General features: G+C 40.9%; 2 protein-coding genes across 3 annotated transcripts; both read left to right on the top strand.

Annotated features, from left to right (window-relative positions):
• The first annotated feature begins 262 nt into the window (after positions 1-262).
• On the top strand, positions 263-5,053 carry rdh12l (retinol dehydrogenase 12, like). Its single transcript, XM_017406345.3, has 7 exons — positions 263-392; positions 585-700; positions 1,045-1,200; positions 1,297-1,401; positions 3,654-3,863; positions 4,181-4,373; positions 4,456-5,053. Exons 1-7 carry the CDS (start codon positions 379-381, stop codon positions 4,556-4,558), a joined length of 897 nt encoding a protein of 298 aa, XP_017261834.1. The 5' UTR covers positions 263-378; the 3' UTR covers positions 4,559-5,053.
• Positions 5,054-5,634: 581 nt separating this feature from the next.
• Positions 5,635-18,294, top strand: LOC108230314 (phenolphthiocerol/phthiocerol polyketide synthase subunit C). Of its 2 annotated transcripts, none has more exons than XM_037973228.1 (6): positions 5,635-7,691; positions 9,502-9,574; positions 10,942-11,081; positions 11,250-11,456; positions 11,587-11,768; positions 11,892-18,294. In XM_037973228.1, exons 1-6 carry the CDS (start codon positions 7,583-7,585, stop codon positions 17,430-17,432), a joined length of 6,252 nt encoding a protein of 2,083 aa, XP_037829156.1. In that variant the 5' UTR covers positions 5,635-7,582; the 3' UTR covers positions 17,433-18,294. The 2 variants fall into 2 exon arrangements, with proteins under 2 accessions (XP_037829156.1, XP_017261888.1); XM_017406399.3 differs by having other exon boundaries at positions 9,502-9,655; positions 10,921-11,081.
• The last annotated feature ends 145 nt before the right edge of the window (positions 18,295-18,439 follow it).

Here is an 18,439-nt window from a genome sequence, read left to right as displayed (position 1 = left end):
AATTGTTATTTTATATAGCCTGTGTACTCAGAAATTAAAATGTGTTTATTTTATTTTGTTTTGTTTTGTTTTGTTTTTTATTTTTTTATTATTATTTTATCAAGTAGGAACTCTTCTCCGCCTGCGCAACCCGGAATAACAATCAGAAACACCAAACATAAAGGCGGGACCCGGGATTCTATTTTAACCAATTAGCGCCGTCTAAGACCGACTGGGTCGCATCCGATTGGTTGAAACTTCAGCCCGTCAACGATAACTTGTTCCTGATATTTCCGCTTTGCCATTCTTCAGTCCACAGATGCTCCTCTGTTGAAGTAGGATTGTCTGTCCGGTTTTATCGTTTTAATAAAGTCGAGCTGCCAGCTGTGTTTAAGGAAAATGCAAGCTGTAAGGTAAGGGCGGTGTTATATGTCCTAAAACTATATTTACTAGTTGTATTTTAATTACTTTAAGATAATTTATTCGCTAAATTTAGTACTCTTATCGCAGGCGAGCCAGTGTCCTGCTTTTGGTTTTTGTTTTTTCTTCTATCACACCCATCATGTGGTCGATTGAGTCATCTGAGATTTGCACAACTTCCACAGAAATCTTTTCCGGGCTCCTTGGTCCTCTGATGTAAAACTCAGTGACAAAACTGCGGTCATTACAGGCGCCAACACCGGGATCGGTAAAGAAACAGCCATAGACCTGTCAAAGAGAGGTACACCTGACTGAACCCCCACTGTTTGGTGGTTTTGGAAGCATATTTAGCTTGGCATCTTTTTGCCTGCCAAGTTTAGGCTTCAACAGATATACTGTTTGTTTGTCTGTGACATAAACTCAATAAACAATGTCCTATATTTCTTCTACACTTGGCTTTGTGTTTTAATCACAAACTTGTTTGTATTAAGTTACAACTTTTATAGGTTGTGGAATACTTTATATGGCTGCACAATATATAAATGCTCTGTGTTAGTGGCAGTAATCAACCTCATTTTATTGTGCTTTTTTCTACTCTTACTGTTGTTTTATGGCCTGTTTCTTTCCTTTTTTTCTTCTGTTTAGGGGCCAGAGTCATCCTGGCGTGCCGGGACATGGAGAAAGCACAGGCGGCTGTGAAAGAAATCGCTGAGAGCTCCGGCAACGACGACGTAATCTGCATGAAACTTGATTTGTCGGACAGCAAGTCCATCAGGGAGTTTGCCGAAGCCGTCAACAAAAGTAAAACCGTTTGTTTCCCAGGCGAAGCGGTCCCCTGGAGGTTACCCGAAAAGCCATGAGGTCTTAAACTGTTTTTGTTTTTTGCTTTCTCGACAGATGAGCCTAAACTCAACCTCCTCATCAACAATGCCGGCGTTATGGTCTGTCCGTATGGGAAAACAGCAGATGGCTTTGAGATGCAGATCGGCGTTAATCACATGGGTAAATCCAACCAATCTGTGCTGCCTTTGACCTTTGTAACAATTATTTTTTCAGCTCTTGTTCTCATTTAACACCTGACTTGTTTACCAGAAGATGAATCCAACAGATAATCAGCTTATTGGATCATCAGTCCAATAACTCCGACCATGGCTGCTTTTTTTCCATCAGTCCTGGTCCTCAGTTACATGAACCATCCAGCAGGGGGCGCACTGGTTGCCTATTTGCAGTGATGGAACTAAATCTAAAGCTAAATATTGTTGTTTACATTGATTCACTGCAAGGTAATTGAGTCAGTTTCATACTTTTACTAAATAAACGTACAATCAGCTTGTTTAGATGAAAACAAAATGATGTTTGATATGTTTTGCATTGAGCTTTTTTTAAAGGTAACTTTCGTGCCAAATTCACTGATAAGGACATTTAGTTTAACTGAGTTCAACTTAACTTGCTGTATCTCTAGGAGGATTTATTATTAAGAATGAGTGCTGTTTATTATTCAAACCTAATTGCTGATAGGGCACTCCTTTGCTTTGATAAGCGGTACAATTTATCGTGAAGATAAGATTATTTTCCATGCCAAGATTTCTTGAACACTTTTGTGTGTGATTTTCAAACTTCTTTCTTTGCAGCTTCAATCTCTGCATGTATGCAGACTGAAGTGGGTGTATACTCTGTATCTCACAGCCAATCAGAGGGTCTAACGCAGATTTTTCTTGTGTTTCGATCAAATAAGAAGCAAAACTGTTGAACAGAGTTCTCTGGACAAGGTGTGCTCATTCAAAGCTGTTATGCAGAGGTTCATTTTATCACGAGCTCTGGCACTTGTTACTTTCTAACTGTTCACTTGTGATTATTTGAGATTATTGCCATGATTTAGCTTAATAATCTTGATTTACCTGTATAGGTAAAAAAAAACATAATTTTGTTCATTTCCGTACATTTTTTTCCTCTGATTAGGACACGTCTGCCATATTTAATTTGGTTTCATTTAACAGGTACACAACAAAAAAAAAAAGATTTAAATAGTAGACGGTTTCCTTTCTAAAATGTATTTAAAAACCCCTTTTTGTCCAGACATCGGCTCTTACAGAAAGCCAGAACGTCTGAGACTATCAGGAACTTTAACAAACTAACAATTAATCACAAAGTGCTTTTTTTGTGCATCCAAATCCTTAAAGATGCAGAGGTGTGTGTGTGTGTGTATATATATATATATATATATATATATATATACAGTTTATAGTTTTTATTATATTGTCTGTCTGTCCGTGGACAGTTTCAGCTCTAACTCTGTCACCCTTTCACATAGAAATGTCAGACTACACAGCTGGTCACCTCGTGGGTCAGGGATGATCCTTATTGATTTCAAGGTCAAAGGTCAGCCCCAGGGCAGCTGTGGCTACAATGTGGCTTACTGCCATCATTGTGTGAATGGGTGAATGATTGTAGTGTGAAGCGCTTTGGAGTCCTTGGACTAGATAAAGTGCTATACAAGTGCAAGCCATCTACCATTGTTAAGACCATTTCTACAAAAGAAATCTTGAGTGGTACTCATGAAGTCTACAGCTCGGATCATAAACTGGTTTGGAGAGGCTGGGAGTCATCAACTCCAGCAATATGGCTCATCATCTTCTCATGCCAGCTGGTCCCCCTGACAATCACAGTCTCCTCCGCTATCACTCAAACTCCTCCTCCGTCTCGACAAACAGCTCTCCCTTTCAGGAGGTCTTCGTGTTGCAGCTTATAGCTGCACTTTCTTCTTCTTCGATGTTCTTTAATTAAACTGTTTGTTTGTCGATTTACACCATATTCAAATGGCAGTTTTTGTTTTTACAATTGTACGAGTCTTTGCACTTTGCTGGTAAGCTTATGCTGCGTTGTATTTGTGGTCAAATTGCTACAAGAAACGTTAAATATATAACAGATTCCACCAAGTGTAAGAGTCTCTTTCAGGAATGTGATGACTTGATCAGCAGGGAGAGAGAAGTCACTTTAATGAGAAGAAAAACAATAAACCCGACAAAGTTATGAACTTAAAGTCAAATGGCTCAAAGCTTCACTAAAGGTTGTTTATTATTATTATTATTTACCATCAATTTGTCTCCCTTCTGAACATAAAAAAGACTTTTTGTCTAAGTTCAAAACCGAGTGAGTTTTGGTTACGTTAGTTCTCAGAAACTACTTGCGACACTGTTCTGCTTCTGCGTTTCTCTGCTCTGAAACTCGAGTCTTCTCTTTTTTTTTTTTTCCAGGTCACTTTCTGCTGACGTACTTGTTGATGGACCTGATTAAAAGATCGGCGCCGGCCCGGATTGTCACCGTGTCCTCCATGGCCCACTCCTGGGGGTCGATCAACCTGGAGGACATCAACAGTGAAAAGTGTTACAACAAGAACAAGGCCTACGCACAGAGCAAACTCGCAAACGTTCTCTTCACCCGCTCCCTGGCTAAAAGATTGGAAGGTACAAATTCCAATCTTTTTTTTTTTTTTTTTTGTAAAGCTCCGACTTGCCAATTCTGATGCCAACTCTATTTCAAACAGCTAACTTTGAGTTTTCTTCATTAGGTGATGTGCCGTTACTAGCGCAAATTTGCACAATCAGACGATTGGTGGATCCTTACTCGCAACCCTAAATGTTCCATTGTAGTTGGGTTTTTTTTTAGAAACTTCAAAGAGAGAATTAACAGAAGTAGAAACAGGGGAGCTGTTGTGTTCTGCTGTTCATGTATTCGCCGCTCGCCGCTGCTGTTAACCGCACACGCGTGCTCTCTCGCCCAGGCACAGGCGTGACGGCGTACTCGCTCCACCCAGGGGTGGTTCAGACGGACTTGTGGCGCCACCTGAGCGGCCCCCAGCAGTTCTTCATGAAAATGGCCAGGCCTTTCACCAAGGACTCCATCCAAGGGGCCCAGACGACGATTTACTGCGCCGTGGAGCCGTCGCTGGAGAAGGAGAGCGGCGGATATTACAGGTGCAAACGAGCAGAGACCTCCGCGTTGGGTCTTAGCGTGTTTGAATGATAAACTCATCGTGTTTTTTTTTTTTTTTTACAGTGACTGCGCTCCTGCCAACTGCTCGGTTGCTGGAAAAAACGACAAGCTGGCTGAGAAGCTGTGGCAGCTGAGCTGTCAGATGCTCTCCATAACGTGGGAATAAAGCAACAAGAAGACCCTTCAGCTTGTCACTTTACTAACTTATGCAACACTTTCTTATTTCACAAACACTAGCTAGAAGGAAATGACTTTTATTACTTCCTGTTACATAAAGATTCCTCCAGATGTTCTTGTATAAGTAAATGTTCTTAACACATTTAGTTTGACTCAGGTAAATAAGTTTGTATGACCTTTTTGTCCATTTGGATACAATTTTTTTTTTTTTATGGTTATATTGATTTTTTTTTTTTTTTTTGACATTTGACTCTAATAGGAAACTTGCACTGAGTCATTTTTCTCATATTTAGGAAACTACAGCGTTCACATTCAGTTTATAAAATCCATCTTATGTGCCTCAACTGATCCATTTAACTCCGGGTTTTGGTGTTGGGGGGAGTTTCTGAGGTCGAATCCAACCCCACCTCGAGGATCTCTTTGCTACCTCTGATGTTCTAAATACTTTTATAAATTAAAAAGAAAATCTGTTTTTCAACTCTCAGAGCTTGTCTGTTGTTTGTTTTTTAAACTGTTCAGAAACAATTACTTTGTCTTAAACTTACAATAATGTTTGCAAAAGAAGAAGGGCTCCAGATGTTTTCTGATTTGACAGTAATTTGTTCAATATTTGCCATCATTAGTAAAGTTATTGTTCTTAATTGTAAAAATATTATTTCTGGATTTTTTTTAGGTGGCTGTCAGTGCTAAAACTGAGGGAAATCTATGCTGTAATGGCGCATTAACCCATTTTATTAACAGTAATATGTTTTATGACCTATTTTCAGACAGTAATGAAAAAGGTTTTAAAATTTTTGGAGCTGCAGTTTTCTCAGCTGTAGCGTAAAAGAAAAACAATTAAAATACAAGGATTTCTGCTCTGATTACTAAATATAAATTCAGATTTTTATGCAGAACAAATCAACCTACATAACCACGCATGAAGTGCTCAAGCTTGAAATTTTCAATTCAGTAACTTTACTTCATTTTTTCTCTGTTTTTGTGTTTCTGGTTATGAAACCTGAACTTGGCACGTCTTCTTGTGAAACGGGTCGTTTCTCAGCTCAAAGTCCTCCTTGCGTCTTGCTACAGTACCTCAGCTGTTCCAGCTTTTGTTGCTCAAAAAAAAAAAAAAAAAGACAAACAACAATAATTTTTCTTCCTTCTCCATACTGGAAGTTACTGATTAACCGGTGCTGCGACTCACCTCTCCTCAGCCTCAGGTCATCGATGGCTGCTTCGGAGGTTTCCTGACACGGCAACGTTTTCTGGCTTGCATGGGTCTCGATCTCTGCAGCTCAACAGCAGCAGCAGCCCTGAAGTTAAGTAAACCCAGATTGTCTGAAAGCAGAACGATAAACGGGCTTTAAAAAATGCTTTGTGGCTTTTTTTTTCCTTTTCATTTCGAGCACTTCCTCTAAGGTCAAGTGGAAGATTTCACGATGAAAGACTGGATCACATCTACCAGAATTTGGGTTTTTTTGGGGGTTTTTTGTATTTTCTATAAAGCTGCAGACTTTTCTAGTCACCTGACTTTGTATAACTTTATTTATAGACGGGTGTACTTCTGCCACCCACATTTTCAGTCTTATCTCCCTATTTGCAACTAACTCTCCGAGGTCATCACACCCACAGGTGTTCCAGCTGAAAAGATGCCAAACAGTCCAGCTGTGGTCAGTTTTGTAACCTACATAAAGATTAGATTAATTTAACTAAATAACGGCGACACCTTGAACCCCCTCAGAAACTTGACAAGCTTTTTTTTTTTTTTAGTATAACTGTAATAGCTACATTTTGTAATAGCTGAATTTTTGAACATATCAGGAGCCCGAGCAAGGTCATCGAGTCAGTTGTGCAATTTATTGTACGACTAGTAACATTTTACATGCTGTACTTCTGGGCTTTGCTACCGTTTAGATAAAGACTATTAAAAACATGCATGAGCAGCTCTGGTACGACTGTGTGACAGTGAGGAGGATTAATAGCGGCAATAAAATACAGATAAAGTGTAATATTAAAGCTATTAAATGACAGGGTTGGAGCTGTTTTGGTCAAACAATGGAAATAATGTTGTGTGCAATCTCATGTGAGTTACCACGCGTGACCCCTGGCTGCAACACCACAGTTTTAGGCATACCTGTCCCGAGGTTCATGAGATATTTTGCTAACAGACAGGGTTGACTCCAAATAGTTAATATTAAATTGTCAAACAGAGGTCTTGCACGGTCTGCTGGTGCTCGTAGCATGTGTGGGGAATCTCAGCTGCTACCGCACCAAATTTAGCCACAGTATCTGTAAAATTAATCAAGCTTTATTTGTTTTTGTGTTTTTTAAGGTCAGCTGGCTGTGGGAGGCATGGTCAAGTGGGTTGACTCCAAAAGTTAATCAGTTGTAGATGCACACTGAGGGATTATTTTCTGCAAGTTTCAACGAAACGTTGTCAGCGCTTCATGAGATACTTTGCCAACAGACGACGACACTGAGCACAAACATTATCGTCTGCATTCGCCTTTTGGAGGCGGGCGATATTTATTTGACCTACAAGTCAAAAAGTGCAGTTTTCAACTTCTGCGTGGACCCACAGGCGCTTTGCAAAACTTATCAAAAAAAAATGAAATAAAATTTAATGAATGTCTTGCTAAACAAGCTGTTTTTAATTGTTGTTGACAATATACAATACGAGAACGTAAGGATAAGTTCTTGATGTGTTATTTCTTTAGGTTAAAGCAGATTATCAGATGAAGTTTAACTGATTAACCCGAATGAACGTGTCCATGTTGTATAACACACTGATTAAACTCAGCCTAATCATCTGCAAGGTGCCATATATGTGTGCACTGGAGTCCTTCGTCTCCATGGTGACGCATACACTCAGCCATTAATGTTTAATAACCAAAAGCAGCTGCCTATAAGAATGTGCTGCGAGTCTGACCCTGATAACATCTGAGAGGGATGGATGTAAAGATGCACCGGAGCGTCACTAAGCTGCACTAAACGCACACCTGAGAGATGAGTTTTGTTGCGCTGCTCTGTGATGATGGCTGGAAGTGATGCTGACGCGGCTGATACTTTCCGTCCCGTCAGGATGGAAGAAGCAGAGGACGGGATCGCTGTGGTGGGAATCGGGTGCAATTTTCCAGGAGGTAGGGTTTTTCACCTTTTACGGCTCTTTCTGCTCTTTCTGCCTCATGCATATAAGATCACATCCGATTTATATCCTGGATTCATACATTTTGTAAATAACAGAGATGATGAAAAGACTCACTGAACTGTTTAGGGATTTCTTTGTAAAAGAAGAATAAACGTGTTTACATATTTTCAAAATGAATAAAAAAGGGACTTTGGTTTTCCTTTAAAAAGAAAAGTTTCATTTTGACGTTTTAAAGTATTTTATCCTGCATATTTTCAGTGAAGTAAAGTAACCGTAGTGCCATTTTTCTTGTACTTTACAAGACATTCATTTTTTATTGTAATATATACTTCAACTCTTTAAAGGTCAAATGGAAATTTAGTAGTTTTGACAAAGCTTGTTAAAATATTGCATCATTTATGGTAGTTACTTTAAAACGTAACCAAATGATGTAACAAACATCACACAGTGGGTTATTTAATAACAATCATAATATAATCAATCGATGCTCCTGAGCATAACTTTTAGTGGAGCCGTCATTCATTTCCTGAATCAATAACCACACAAATGTTACAATTTGTTACATTTTCTGTGAAAAAAAGATAGGCTATATTGCTTAATATTCTTTTTTTTTTCCTTTTTTTGTGCATAAACTTGTTGCCTTTTTTCTCTCGGTGTTGTGTCTGATGAGAGCAGTTCAGTTTGACAATTAAACCAGAGAAACAGACGCCTCCACCTCCACCCGAAACTGGAGTATTTTTAGTTTTAACTTGGTAAAATGAAACAGACAGACAGGTTTGTGTTTCAGGATTGGGTTTCTCATTTTATTTAAAGTAATATTTCTGCAATAATAGCTGAGCTTATTAAAGGTAAATGGTGGAAAAACTGTGAAGAAATTCTAACACATATAAAACTAAAGCGGTGATGCTGGCATATCTATATATTTAACCCTTTGATTACAGTCCTTACCTGGGTTTGAACCTGCAGCCTTCATATTACTAAACCTCAGAACCACTGAGCCACAGCAGACACATGCTGTAGGTAAATAAGATAAATAAGATCCACCTGTGGCTGATGTAGACAGTTACAGACAGAAAATGTCCCCTCTGTCTTTAATCTTCTGTGTTCTCTTCATATCTGTCTGCTCCAAGCTGCTGACTGATTATTTATCTTCCAAACTTAGTCTCATTAATGGATTTTAAGCAGAACATCTCCACTGTTGGACACAGCAGGTTATGCTGCAGTTATACCTCCATTAAATAAGATCATGTGGCGTAAGGCTGTATCAGTGAGCTAAACCCAGCAGAATGTGTCCACAGTGCGGGATGTTTTAGCCCTAATGAGACTCTGTCGGAGCTGCCCTGCAGTCCTGATCACCGCCAACAGGCGACATGTTAAATCTGCAGACCTGTACCACCTTATTACAGCAAATAAGTCAAAAACTGAGAATAAATCACAAAAATAAATCAATAAATTTCATTTAAAATTGTCAAAATAGTTGAAAAAGACTGAACAAAACAATACACAGCAAGCTAAGTAATTAAGTCATTCCCATTGTTTATTAGGAGGAACTGCTTTGTGGGGCGGATGAGTTTTTTTTCTTTTAGGTGGGGCTGCGTTCCCACCTGCTCTTATGGACTGCTGCACCTGAATATAATCAAACTGACTGGCTTCCAAACCTTTTGACTCCTTTGCAACCCCATCAGCGTTTAACGGCCAAACTAAAATTTTATTTATTTCCCCCCTATTAAACTTAAATCTTATGTTGATGTTAAAAGCCTTCGTTCTTTTGATAATTCTTTGACGTTTTCTTTTACCAACAGGAGAAGGCCTGGACAATTTCTGGAGGGTTCTTGTTGACGGGAGAAACTGCTGCGTGTCGATCCCCAAGGAGAGGTTTGACATTTCAAGCTGGTATGACCCTGATGACACCAAACCGGGTAAATCCCGGACTGCCAAGGCTGCCCTCATCGATGGGTAAAGGCTTTGAACTTTATCGTAACCTAATCAGATATATGACCGTTTATGTGTTTTGATAACGAGCATGTTCAGTGTAGATAATGGCCCGGTATCTTTTCTTCATGCCTGTGTATCTTTAAAAAAAAATGTGCCTTACTTTTGAATATTTCTTTGTAGCTTTTACTTTTTGCTGGAAAATTATTGTCATGATTTCTAGCATTTTTGAGTTTTATTTTATACTTTTGGTTTTGTTCTCATGTTCTGTCTGTCTCTGCCTCTTGGTTCTGTCCTCATGGTCTTTGTTTGTCATTATCCTCTCTTTGCCCTCAGTCTACTCCTGCTTTCTGCCACACCCATCTCCACCTGTCGTCAATCTTCGTTACTCACCTGTGCCCACTTCACCTGATTATCCCCAGTGTTTAAAACCCGGTCAATTTCTTCACTACTCCGCTGATTCATTGCTCTTGTTTTCCTGTCCATGCATGTTCCTTGCCTTGCCTTGCCTTGCCTTGCCTTGCCTTGCCTTGCCTTGCCTTGCCTTGCCTTGCCTTGCCTTGCCTTGCCGCTCCATTAGTTTATGTTTTTGTATTTAGTTTGTTTGCTGCCACGTCAGCCTTTTTGTTCTCGTGTTGTTTTTGCTTTAATAAATTAGTACTTTTTAGAAGAGTCTGCACTCCGGGTTCGCCCTCTTTTCCACGCTTCACGACAATTATACCAGAACTTCTTACAAAACGACTCCGGATTCTATTTTTTAATGATTAATAGTATTATTGTTAAGGATTTCACAGTTTACGGATAGGAATGTAGTGTAACGACAACACACACTTAAAAAAAAGAAATAAAATGGTTTGTAAAAACAACTTTTTTCATTTTTTTAAAAGGAAACATCTTTACCTGCATTGATTTAGCTGGCACTTGCTGCTGTCTGGATCACTAATAGCGCATGTTGTAATATTTTGAAGTAGTGATATTAGTTTGAAATGTGTAGATCCTGTAGGCCCGACACTTTTGTCTTCTTTTCCTTCTTTTTGTATGAGCACAAACTGCACCGTATGCTGTCCTGGTCCAGTACAAGGACAAAAAATGAGCTCAATAGCAGCTAAAACCCCAAAATACTTTGAATGACCTTCCGAAACCTTGAAGAACTTTTGATTAAAACCACTTTAAAAGATTACAAGAAAGTGTAGCTCCTTGGAAGCAAAGTATTGACAAATTAAGGAGGGATTAAAGCATTTGCACAGTGCTATATGTCATTAATTCACTGGTTTTGTATGTTTGTACAGGTTTAATGAATTTGACCACAGGTTTTTCGGCATCAGTGACAGCGAGGTGGAACAAATGGATCCTCAACAAAAACAGCTCCTTCAGTGTGTTTACAGAGCTTTAGAAAACGCTGGAATTCCGATGGAGAAAGCCAGCGGGACCAGGACAGGAGTGTTTTTTGGTAAATATGTGGGTCCTGTTGTTGTGTCTTTAGTTTTGTGTGGGCCAAAATTTACCCAATTATCTGCTTGTCCCAAAGCCAAAGCTGGAACTCTGAAAGTTTTATTAATTCAAGCCTTAAATCCAGAACCATCTAGTATAGCTCCCATTCGTTTTTTTTTTTTTTTAGGTATAATGAACAGAGATTATGAAACGAACGCTGCACACGTGCACCCCAATGTGATCAACCACTGGACTGGAACCGGGCTCGCCATGAGCATCGCAGCAAACAGAGTCTCCTACATCTTCAACTTCACTGGACCTTCACTCTCCATTGACTGTGCCTGCTCATCCTCACTTGTCGCCCTTCATCTCGCCTGCCAGGCCATTAAACAAGGTCTGAACTCGGTGAACCGCTGCCCACTAGCGGGTGGACAACTATTGCTGAAAGACAGTTCTGTGTTTTATCGTTTATCTGGCATTAAAATTTTATTGAGTGAGGTTATAATTGGGTTTTATCTTATCAGGGGATTGTGAAATGGCTGTTTGTGGAGGCGTCAACTGCATCATCGAGCCAAGAGTGTTTGTGGCGCTCAGCAAAGCCAAGATGATCTCACCAGAAGGGACAAGCAAACCTTTTTCCAGCAGAGCAGATGGTTATGGCAGAGGGGAGGGCTGCGGGGTGGTTCTCCTAAAACCACTGAGAAAGGTAAGAAACCTGCTAAGGGTAATGAAACCATTTTTTGTCAACAGAGTACTTTTTCCTTTTACAGATGCTGTATATACTTGTGTCTGTTTTGACTTTACTGTGACTCCTGCTTTTAATTAATAGGCCCTTCAAGACCACGACCACATCTGGGGCGTCATCTGCAAAACTGCAGTCAACCAGGATGGACACTCTGTCACTCCAATCACCAAACCCTCCATGACACAGCAAGAAGAGCTGCTGCGTAGAATCTACTCAGACAATGAAATAGCAAACGTCCAGTACATAGAAGCTCATGGAACCGGAACCCCGGTTGGAGACCCAACAGAGGTAGGAAGCATTTCCAACATCATCGCTAAAGCCAGACCTCCTGGTTCAGAGACACTGCGGATAGGCTCAGTGAAAAGCAACATCGGACACACAGAATCTGCAGCTGGAGTGGCCGGACTGATCAAAGTTCTGCTGATGATGAGGAACGAAACCATTGTTCCATCCGTCTTCTATTCGGCTGAAACTGCTAGTGTTGATGCAAAGACCCTGAACATCAAAATTCCGATGAAAGCTGAGGAATGGAAATCCTCCACTGCAAGAGTTGCGGGAGTGAACAACTTTGGGTTTGGGGGAACAAACGCGCACGTCATAGTCAGACAGCACATCCAGTCAAGTGCTGAGCACACAATCAATGAGAAGCAAGTGAAATATTTTGTCACATCAGCAAATTCACAAAAATCTCTTAAGATGATGATTGAGGATACCATTAAACAGCTGGAACTACACAACAAAGTTGATCTAGATTCTTTGTTGTACACATCAGCTTGCAGAAGAAGCCACCAAAAGCATAAATACAGAAAGGCCATTGTAGTCTCGTCAGTAGACAATCTTAAAGAGAAGCTAAAGGTCACTGTTGATAAAAATGTTAGCCCAGCCCTCTCAGATCCAAGATTAGTGTTTGTCTTCTGTGGAAATGGTGTCACTTACCACGGCATGTGCAGACAGCTGCTGAAAAATGAGCCTGTATTCCGAGCAAAGATCATAGAAGTTGCACATCTTTTCCAAACTCTGAGCTCCCTGAACATCCTGAGCACACTCGAAAGCGACTTTGAAAGCACTGACTTTAAAAGCACTGACTTTAAAAGCCCGGATGTTGTCCAACCTTTGCTATTTGCCATCCAGGTTGGTATTGCCACCCTACTCAAGTGCTGGGGTGTCAAACCTGACGCTGTGCTTGGACACTCTGTGGGGGAAGTTGCTGCCGCTCACTGTTCTGGCCTCTTGTCTCTCGAGGATGCTGTGAAAGTCACATACTTCCGCAGCACCCTTCAGACCAAAGTCACAGGAGGGAAGATGCTTGTGGTCAGCAACATAGCTGTATCAGAGGTAGCTTCTGTCCTCCCTAAATACTCTAGAAGAGTTAGCCTTGCTGCTTTCAACAGCCCACAGTCTTGCACCCTCTCCGGTGATGCAGATGCAATTGATTGCCTTCACAAGGAGTTTATCAGCTCTGCTGACAGTCAGAACCTGTTCCTCCGTGTACTGGATGTCCCTGCTGCCTACCACAGTCACATGATGGATCCAATTCTGTCAGAAATCGAGTCAACAATTGGCTTCTTACAGGAGAATGACCTTGATACAGAGCTGTTTTCCACAGTTACAGGGAAGGAAGTCCAGCCGGGGGATTTTTGCTCAGGCCATTACTGGGCGAGAAACATCCGCGAGCCAGTTGCTTTTGAGCAGGCTTTGAAGTCAGCAGCTAAAGGAAGAAAAACTACAGTTTTTGTAGAAATAGGGCCAAGAAGGGCACTGCAGAGAAATATCATAGAAACATTGGGAAACAACACAGCTGTTGTTGTTTCAGTGGAACCACAGAAAGATCACGAATCAGCCATGTCTGTTGTGTCCAAACTGTTTGAGCTGGGCATTCAGGTGGATTGGAACAGCTTCTACAAAAGCTACAAGACAACACCATTGTTCTTCCCAAGGTACCAGTTCGACTGCTCCGATAAAGACGTTATCATCAGAGCAGCCCAGAATAACAAGCCAAGCAGTCATCCTGTGCTCTGTCAAACTGGAAGTGAAAGCAACATTTTCACCTGCAATCTCTCATCTGATGCCACTTTTTACTTGAAAGAGCACAAGCACAATAACATACCCATCATCCCTGGCGCGTTCTACGCTGAGATGGGTTTGGCTGCATTCCTGGCCAGCGCTAAGCCAAAAGTACCCCTCAGTTCAGTGCAGCTCGGTGTCAACTTTCACAGTCCATTTGTTTTAACACAAAACTCTCCTGAAATGAAGGTGCAATTGGAACAAAAGGAAAAGGAGACTGGTTTCACTGTGTTTTCCTCATCTGTAGTGTACGCTTCAGGCACAGTGGTTTCAAAGAAAGAGAGGTTGATCGAAGAGCACCTGATTTCATTAAGCTCCATCTACAAACGATGCACTTCTGTTGTGAATTTTCAGGAGTTTTATGGGTATCTCTCTCAAGGAGGCTTCCAGTATGGAGATGTCTTTCAGAATAAGGCAGATGTGCACTATGGGGAGGATCTAAAGGAGGCCTTTGCAACTGTTTCAGTTCCAGAAGAGCTGCAGCCTCATTTGCACGACTACTACATTCACCCTGTTGTGTTGGATTATTTGATGCAGCTTCTCCCTGTTACAGTGGAGCACATCTTTGCAGGCAGGCCAGGATTTCCTGCCAAAATAGGCAGCCTTACAGTGTTCGAACCTTTGCAAAATGAGATGATTATCTATCTGAGAGCAATTGACGTGGGCACGGATCACTTTGAAGTTTGCGGCTGCTTTGCAGATAAAGAAGGCAGAGTGTTGGCTGAGCTGACGCATGTGATAATCAAGTATCTTGGCAGTCGCTCTCATGTGGGGGAGGAATATTTCTACCACAATGATTTCAGTGTTGTCCCTAAACGTATTCCTTCTTCTTCTGCTCCAAAGGCCTTGATCTTCTCTGATCATTTGGGGATCTCGAAAGCTCTGCAACATCATTTGGACCCAAAATCTAGGCATGTTTCTTTCACATATGCAAAAGATGTCTTAAACAATGGGTTTACTTCTCTTCTGACAAATCTCAACATCACAAATATTAAAGAAAACTTTGATGAGGTGCTATTTTTGTGGAGCACAGAGGACCTCACGTCACAGGTGGCTGATGTCATCTTGGAGAATCTGGCAAGCTGCTGTGAAATCTTTCGTCGAATAGTCCTGGAGCTGAAGCAGATTCAGTTCTCCAAAGCAATCAGAGCAGTAACCTACCGATCATCTGACATCACTGTGGACTACGTAAGTCCTGGCTTTGTTCTTGCTGGCATGACAAGATCATTTGCTGCAGAGTTACCTGATCTTTCTTTTCAACTGATTGATGTAAACACTGTCTCTGCTCAAGACATTGAAGCTCTTTCTGAGGTCCTAAGATCACATCCCTGCAACGAGTACCCAGAGTTGGTGGTAAAGAACGGGCTTATCTTGAAACCTTCAATTGTCCGCACCCCTCTGGAGGTCGCTGAAACCAAAGAGGGTAGTTACACCTGTCCAACATCCAAGCCTTGCATCTTTCAGACATCTGATGCTCATAAGATGGCTCACCTGAGCGCCATTCCTGTTGACAAGGAAGTTGATCCAATCAGCCACTCAGCTGTTGAAATTCAACCCAGTAAAATATGTGTTCATTCATCTGATTACTTCCCTGTCAGTGCCTCACATCTCACATTTGGCCAGGCACTGTACTGGAACAAATACTCATCTCAGAAACACAGATTACTTGCTCTTGACTTCAGCGGTACAGTGACAGCAGTTGGAAGAGATGTGCGGAAACTCAAAGTTGGAGACCAAGTTGCTGCTTGTTATCCTGTTGTGGCTGCAACTAAAGTTCAAGTGCCAGAAAATGTATGCTACAGCACCAAAAGGTTCCCGTTTCTTCAGAAAACACCCTGCGTTTCCTACTTTGTGCTAGTGTGGGAGATACTCCATCGAGCCTTGTCTAGAGCCAAGCAAAATTTAGGGATCATTTGCTCTGACCCTGATTCTGCTCTGGTGAAAGTCTTGGCCCTTACTGCTAACAAATCTGGGTGGAACGTGATTGTTGATACACAGTGTAATGGCTCTTTTGTCAACCAAGTGGATGAATTTGTCATTCTACCACCATTTGGAGAATCCCTCGCTGCTAAAACTTGCAACTTTCCAGGTGTCCGGCATGTTGTATTTATCTGTGAATCTCAAATGCAAAGTATGTTGGCTCAGGAATTGTGCCAAAATGTAAAGGAAAGTGTTTGTGTACAGACAATTCAGATGCAAGTAATTTTGCAAAAGGGGTACTTGAGAGCACGCAGGCCTCACATTTATCACTGGCTGAAGTCTCTGAACTTAGGCAGGAAGTTTGCTCTTGAAAGCTTCACCTTTCAGAGTTTGAAATCTGAAAGCAAGAGTCCTGATTCAGAGAAACCAGCGTCATATTTCAGCTCAAAAAAACTTCCAGTGATAGCTCTGGGGAAGAAAACGAGTGGTACCTTGTCTGATATTCCACTGTTGCCAGGAAAAAAACAGCTGTTCAGGAAGAAAGCAGTGTACGTTGTGGCTGGTGGTCTCTCTGGGCTAGGCTTTGAAACAGTCAAGTTCATCTCTCAAAGAGGCGGGGAGTATGTTGTCATTCTCTCCAGGAGCAAACCAACATCAGATGTGCAGCAAGAGCTACTCAACATCCAGAAACAGTGTAGAAACTGCATCACAAGCATGGAGTGTGACGTATCAGTCTCTGAGCAGGTGCACAAAGTTTTCACCGTCATCGGGCAGAAGTTCGGTGACTATCCGGTCAGAGGGGTGTTTCACAGTGCGGTTGTCCTGCATGACGGGCTTATCGAGACCCTGAGCAGATCGCTTTATGAGAAGGTCTTCAAACCCAAAATAAATGGCGTCTTGAATTTACACCATGCAACTCAGCACTGCCAGCTAGACTACTTTGTGTGCTACTCCTCCATCTCGGCGTTCCTGGGAAACGCGTCGCAAACAAACTACGCGGCGGCCAACTCCTTCCTTGACTTGTTCTGTCAGTACAGGCGCAAGCTTGGGTTGCCTGGACTGTCAATCAACTGGGGAGCGCTGAACCTCGGCCTGCTCTTGAACAAAGAGCATTTCCATCGCTTCCTGGAGGCCAAGGGGATGATGGTGTTAGACGTGGCCGAGATTTATAAAAGCTTGGAGCAGTGCCTCGTGCTCAACCGGCCCCAACAAGCCGTCTGCAGGTTTCACTTCAGGAACATCAGGTACAACATCCTCTCTCAAAATAGAGCCTTGACCTTGCGCCTTAAAGCATTAGTCGACGAGGCTTTCCAAAAATCCAAAGAAGCAGATTTGGAGGCAAAACAAACCGAATTGGTTTCACCGAAAGAATATGTTTTCTCTCTGGTGAGCGAGACCATCAACATTGATCAAAGTGAGCTGAGCGAAGAGTCCCCTCTTTCTTCGTTAGGCATGGACTCAATGCAGGCCATGACGCTGCAGAATCTGATATTTCAAGAGAGAGGTGTGAATGTGCCTCTGGTGAAACTGTTGGATCCCACCGCCACATTATCAACGGTGATCACTGCGCTGAGTGACGCAGCTAAAGGTGGGAGTGACAGTGAAGACGTGGGTGACATAGATATTTCAACAAGACTGTAAGAAATAAAACAAAATCAACAGCTTTAATAGAGATGTTTACATAACTATTGAGATAGAGTAGAATTTTTGTGTTTATGCCACGTGTTTATCTCAGTATAATTTTTTTTTTGTACAGATTTTTCTACCAATGTTCAGCTTTTTGTTGCATTTTCAGAGGCATCAAAATTTACTCATTTGTATGCAGATAAATTCCATTTGTTTTTAAAATAAAAAGATAACAGTTGGCATTAAACATAAAATATATGTTTTGGGGGGTACATGGTTGTTTTAAAGTTCAGAAATGTTTGTTAAAGTTACTATTTTGTACTGTATTGTTAAATTTTAATAAATGTTCCTCACAGAGTTTTATCTTTAAGCTTATCTACCTGTATTAAATCCAGTGTCTTGCTCCAGGTCACTTCTTATCACTGATATGTTCTGACTGATTATCAGCTTTATGATGAAGGTGGAAAAATTTGATGCTGTATTCTGCCAGGTCTCATAAACCTATTGGTAACAGATATAATTAATGTGTCTTTTGCTGTTTGAGCCATTAATTTATTACATGTTAAAAAAAAGAACAACGTCCTTGATTTAAACTTGTAAATAAACTATGATATGATAAAGTAACAGATAAGATAAAGAAATCTATTAAGTGTTTCCATCAGTTTTTGTTAGCAAAACAATGTTAAAGATTCTGCAAAAACTATGCTTCGTTCCAGATATGTTAAAAATTTTATTTAGAACATCTTTTTTTCACTTTTTTAACATTTTTTTGTTTCAGTGTTTGAAAATGTGATGCCAGTAAATTCTCTTTTTTCACAACCCAATTTTGTCCTTTTTTTCTTCATTGTAACAATAAATCACGCTGCAATAAAGAAACTTGGTTTATTTATATATTCAGTCCTTTACGTTTTAAATCGCACAACATCAAACTCACAGTTGTTTCAGTACATTCAGTCCACAACTTACATATTACAAAAGCACAATTACAAATTCTTATGACTTCAAATATACATAGACATTTT

This window comes from Kryptolebias marmoratus, linkage group LG21 (assembly GCF_001649575.2).
Source record: "Kryptolebias marmoratus isolate JLee-2015 linkage group LG21, ASM164957v2, whole genome shotgun sequence".
Taxonomy (NCBI): Eukaryota; Metazoa; Chordata; class Actinopteri; order Cyprinodontiformes; family Rivulidae; genus Kryptolebias; species Kryptolebias marmoratus.
The sequence above is the reverse complement of the archived record's forward strand: the minus strand, read 5'-3'. Positions and strand labels throughout refer to the sequence as shown.

What these genes read in the sequence shown, in the direction of transcription:
- rdh12l (XM_017406345.3), top strand. An exon ending in TGCCGAAGCCGTCAACAAAA is followed by an intron (nt 1,201 to 1,296) that starts GTAAAACCGTTT and finishes CTTTCTCGACAG; the next exon opens with ATGAGCCTAAACTCAACCTC. An exon ending in GAGAGCGGCGGATATTACAG is followed by an intron (nt 4,374 to 4,455) that starts GTGCAAACGAGC and finishes TTTTTTTTACAG; the next exon opens with TGACTGCGCTCCTGCCAACT.
- LOC108230314 (XM_017406399.3), top strand. Translation starts at nt 7,583, where the DNA reads ATGATGGCTGGAAGTGATGCTGACGCGGCTGATACTTTCCGTCCCGTC. An exon ending in CGGGTGCAATTTTCCAGGAG is followed by an intron (nt 7,692 to 9,501) that starts GTAGGGTTTTTC and finishes TTTTACCAACAG; the next exon opens with GAGAAGGCCTGGACAATTTC. An exon ending in CTGCCAGGCCATTAAACAAG is followed by an intron (nt 11,457 to 11,586) that starts GTCTGAACTCGG and finishes TTATCTTATCAG; the next exon opens with GGGATTGTGAAATGGCTGTT.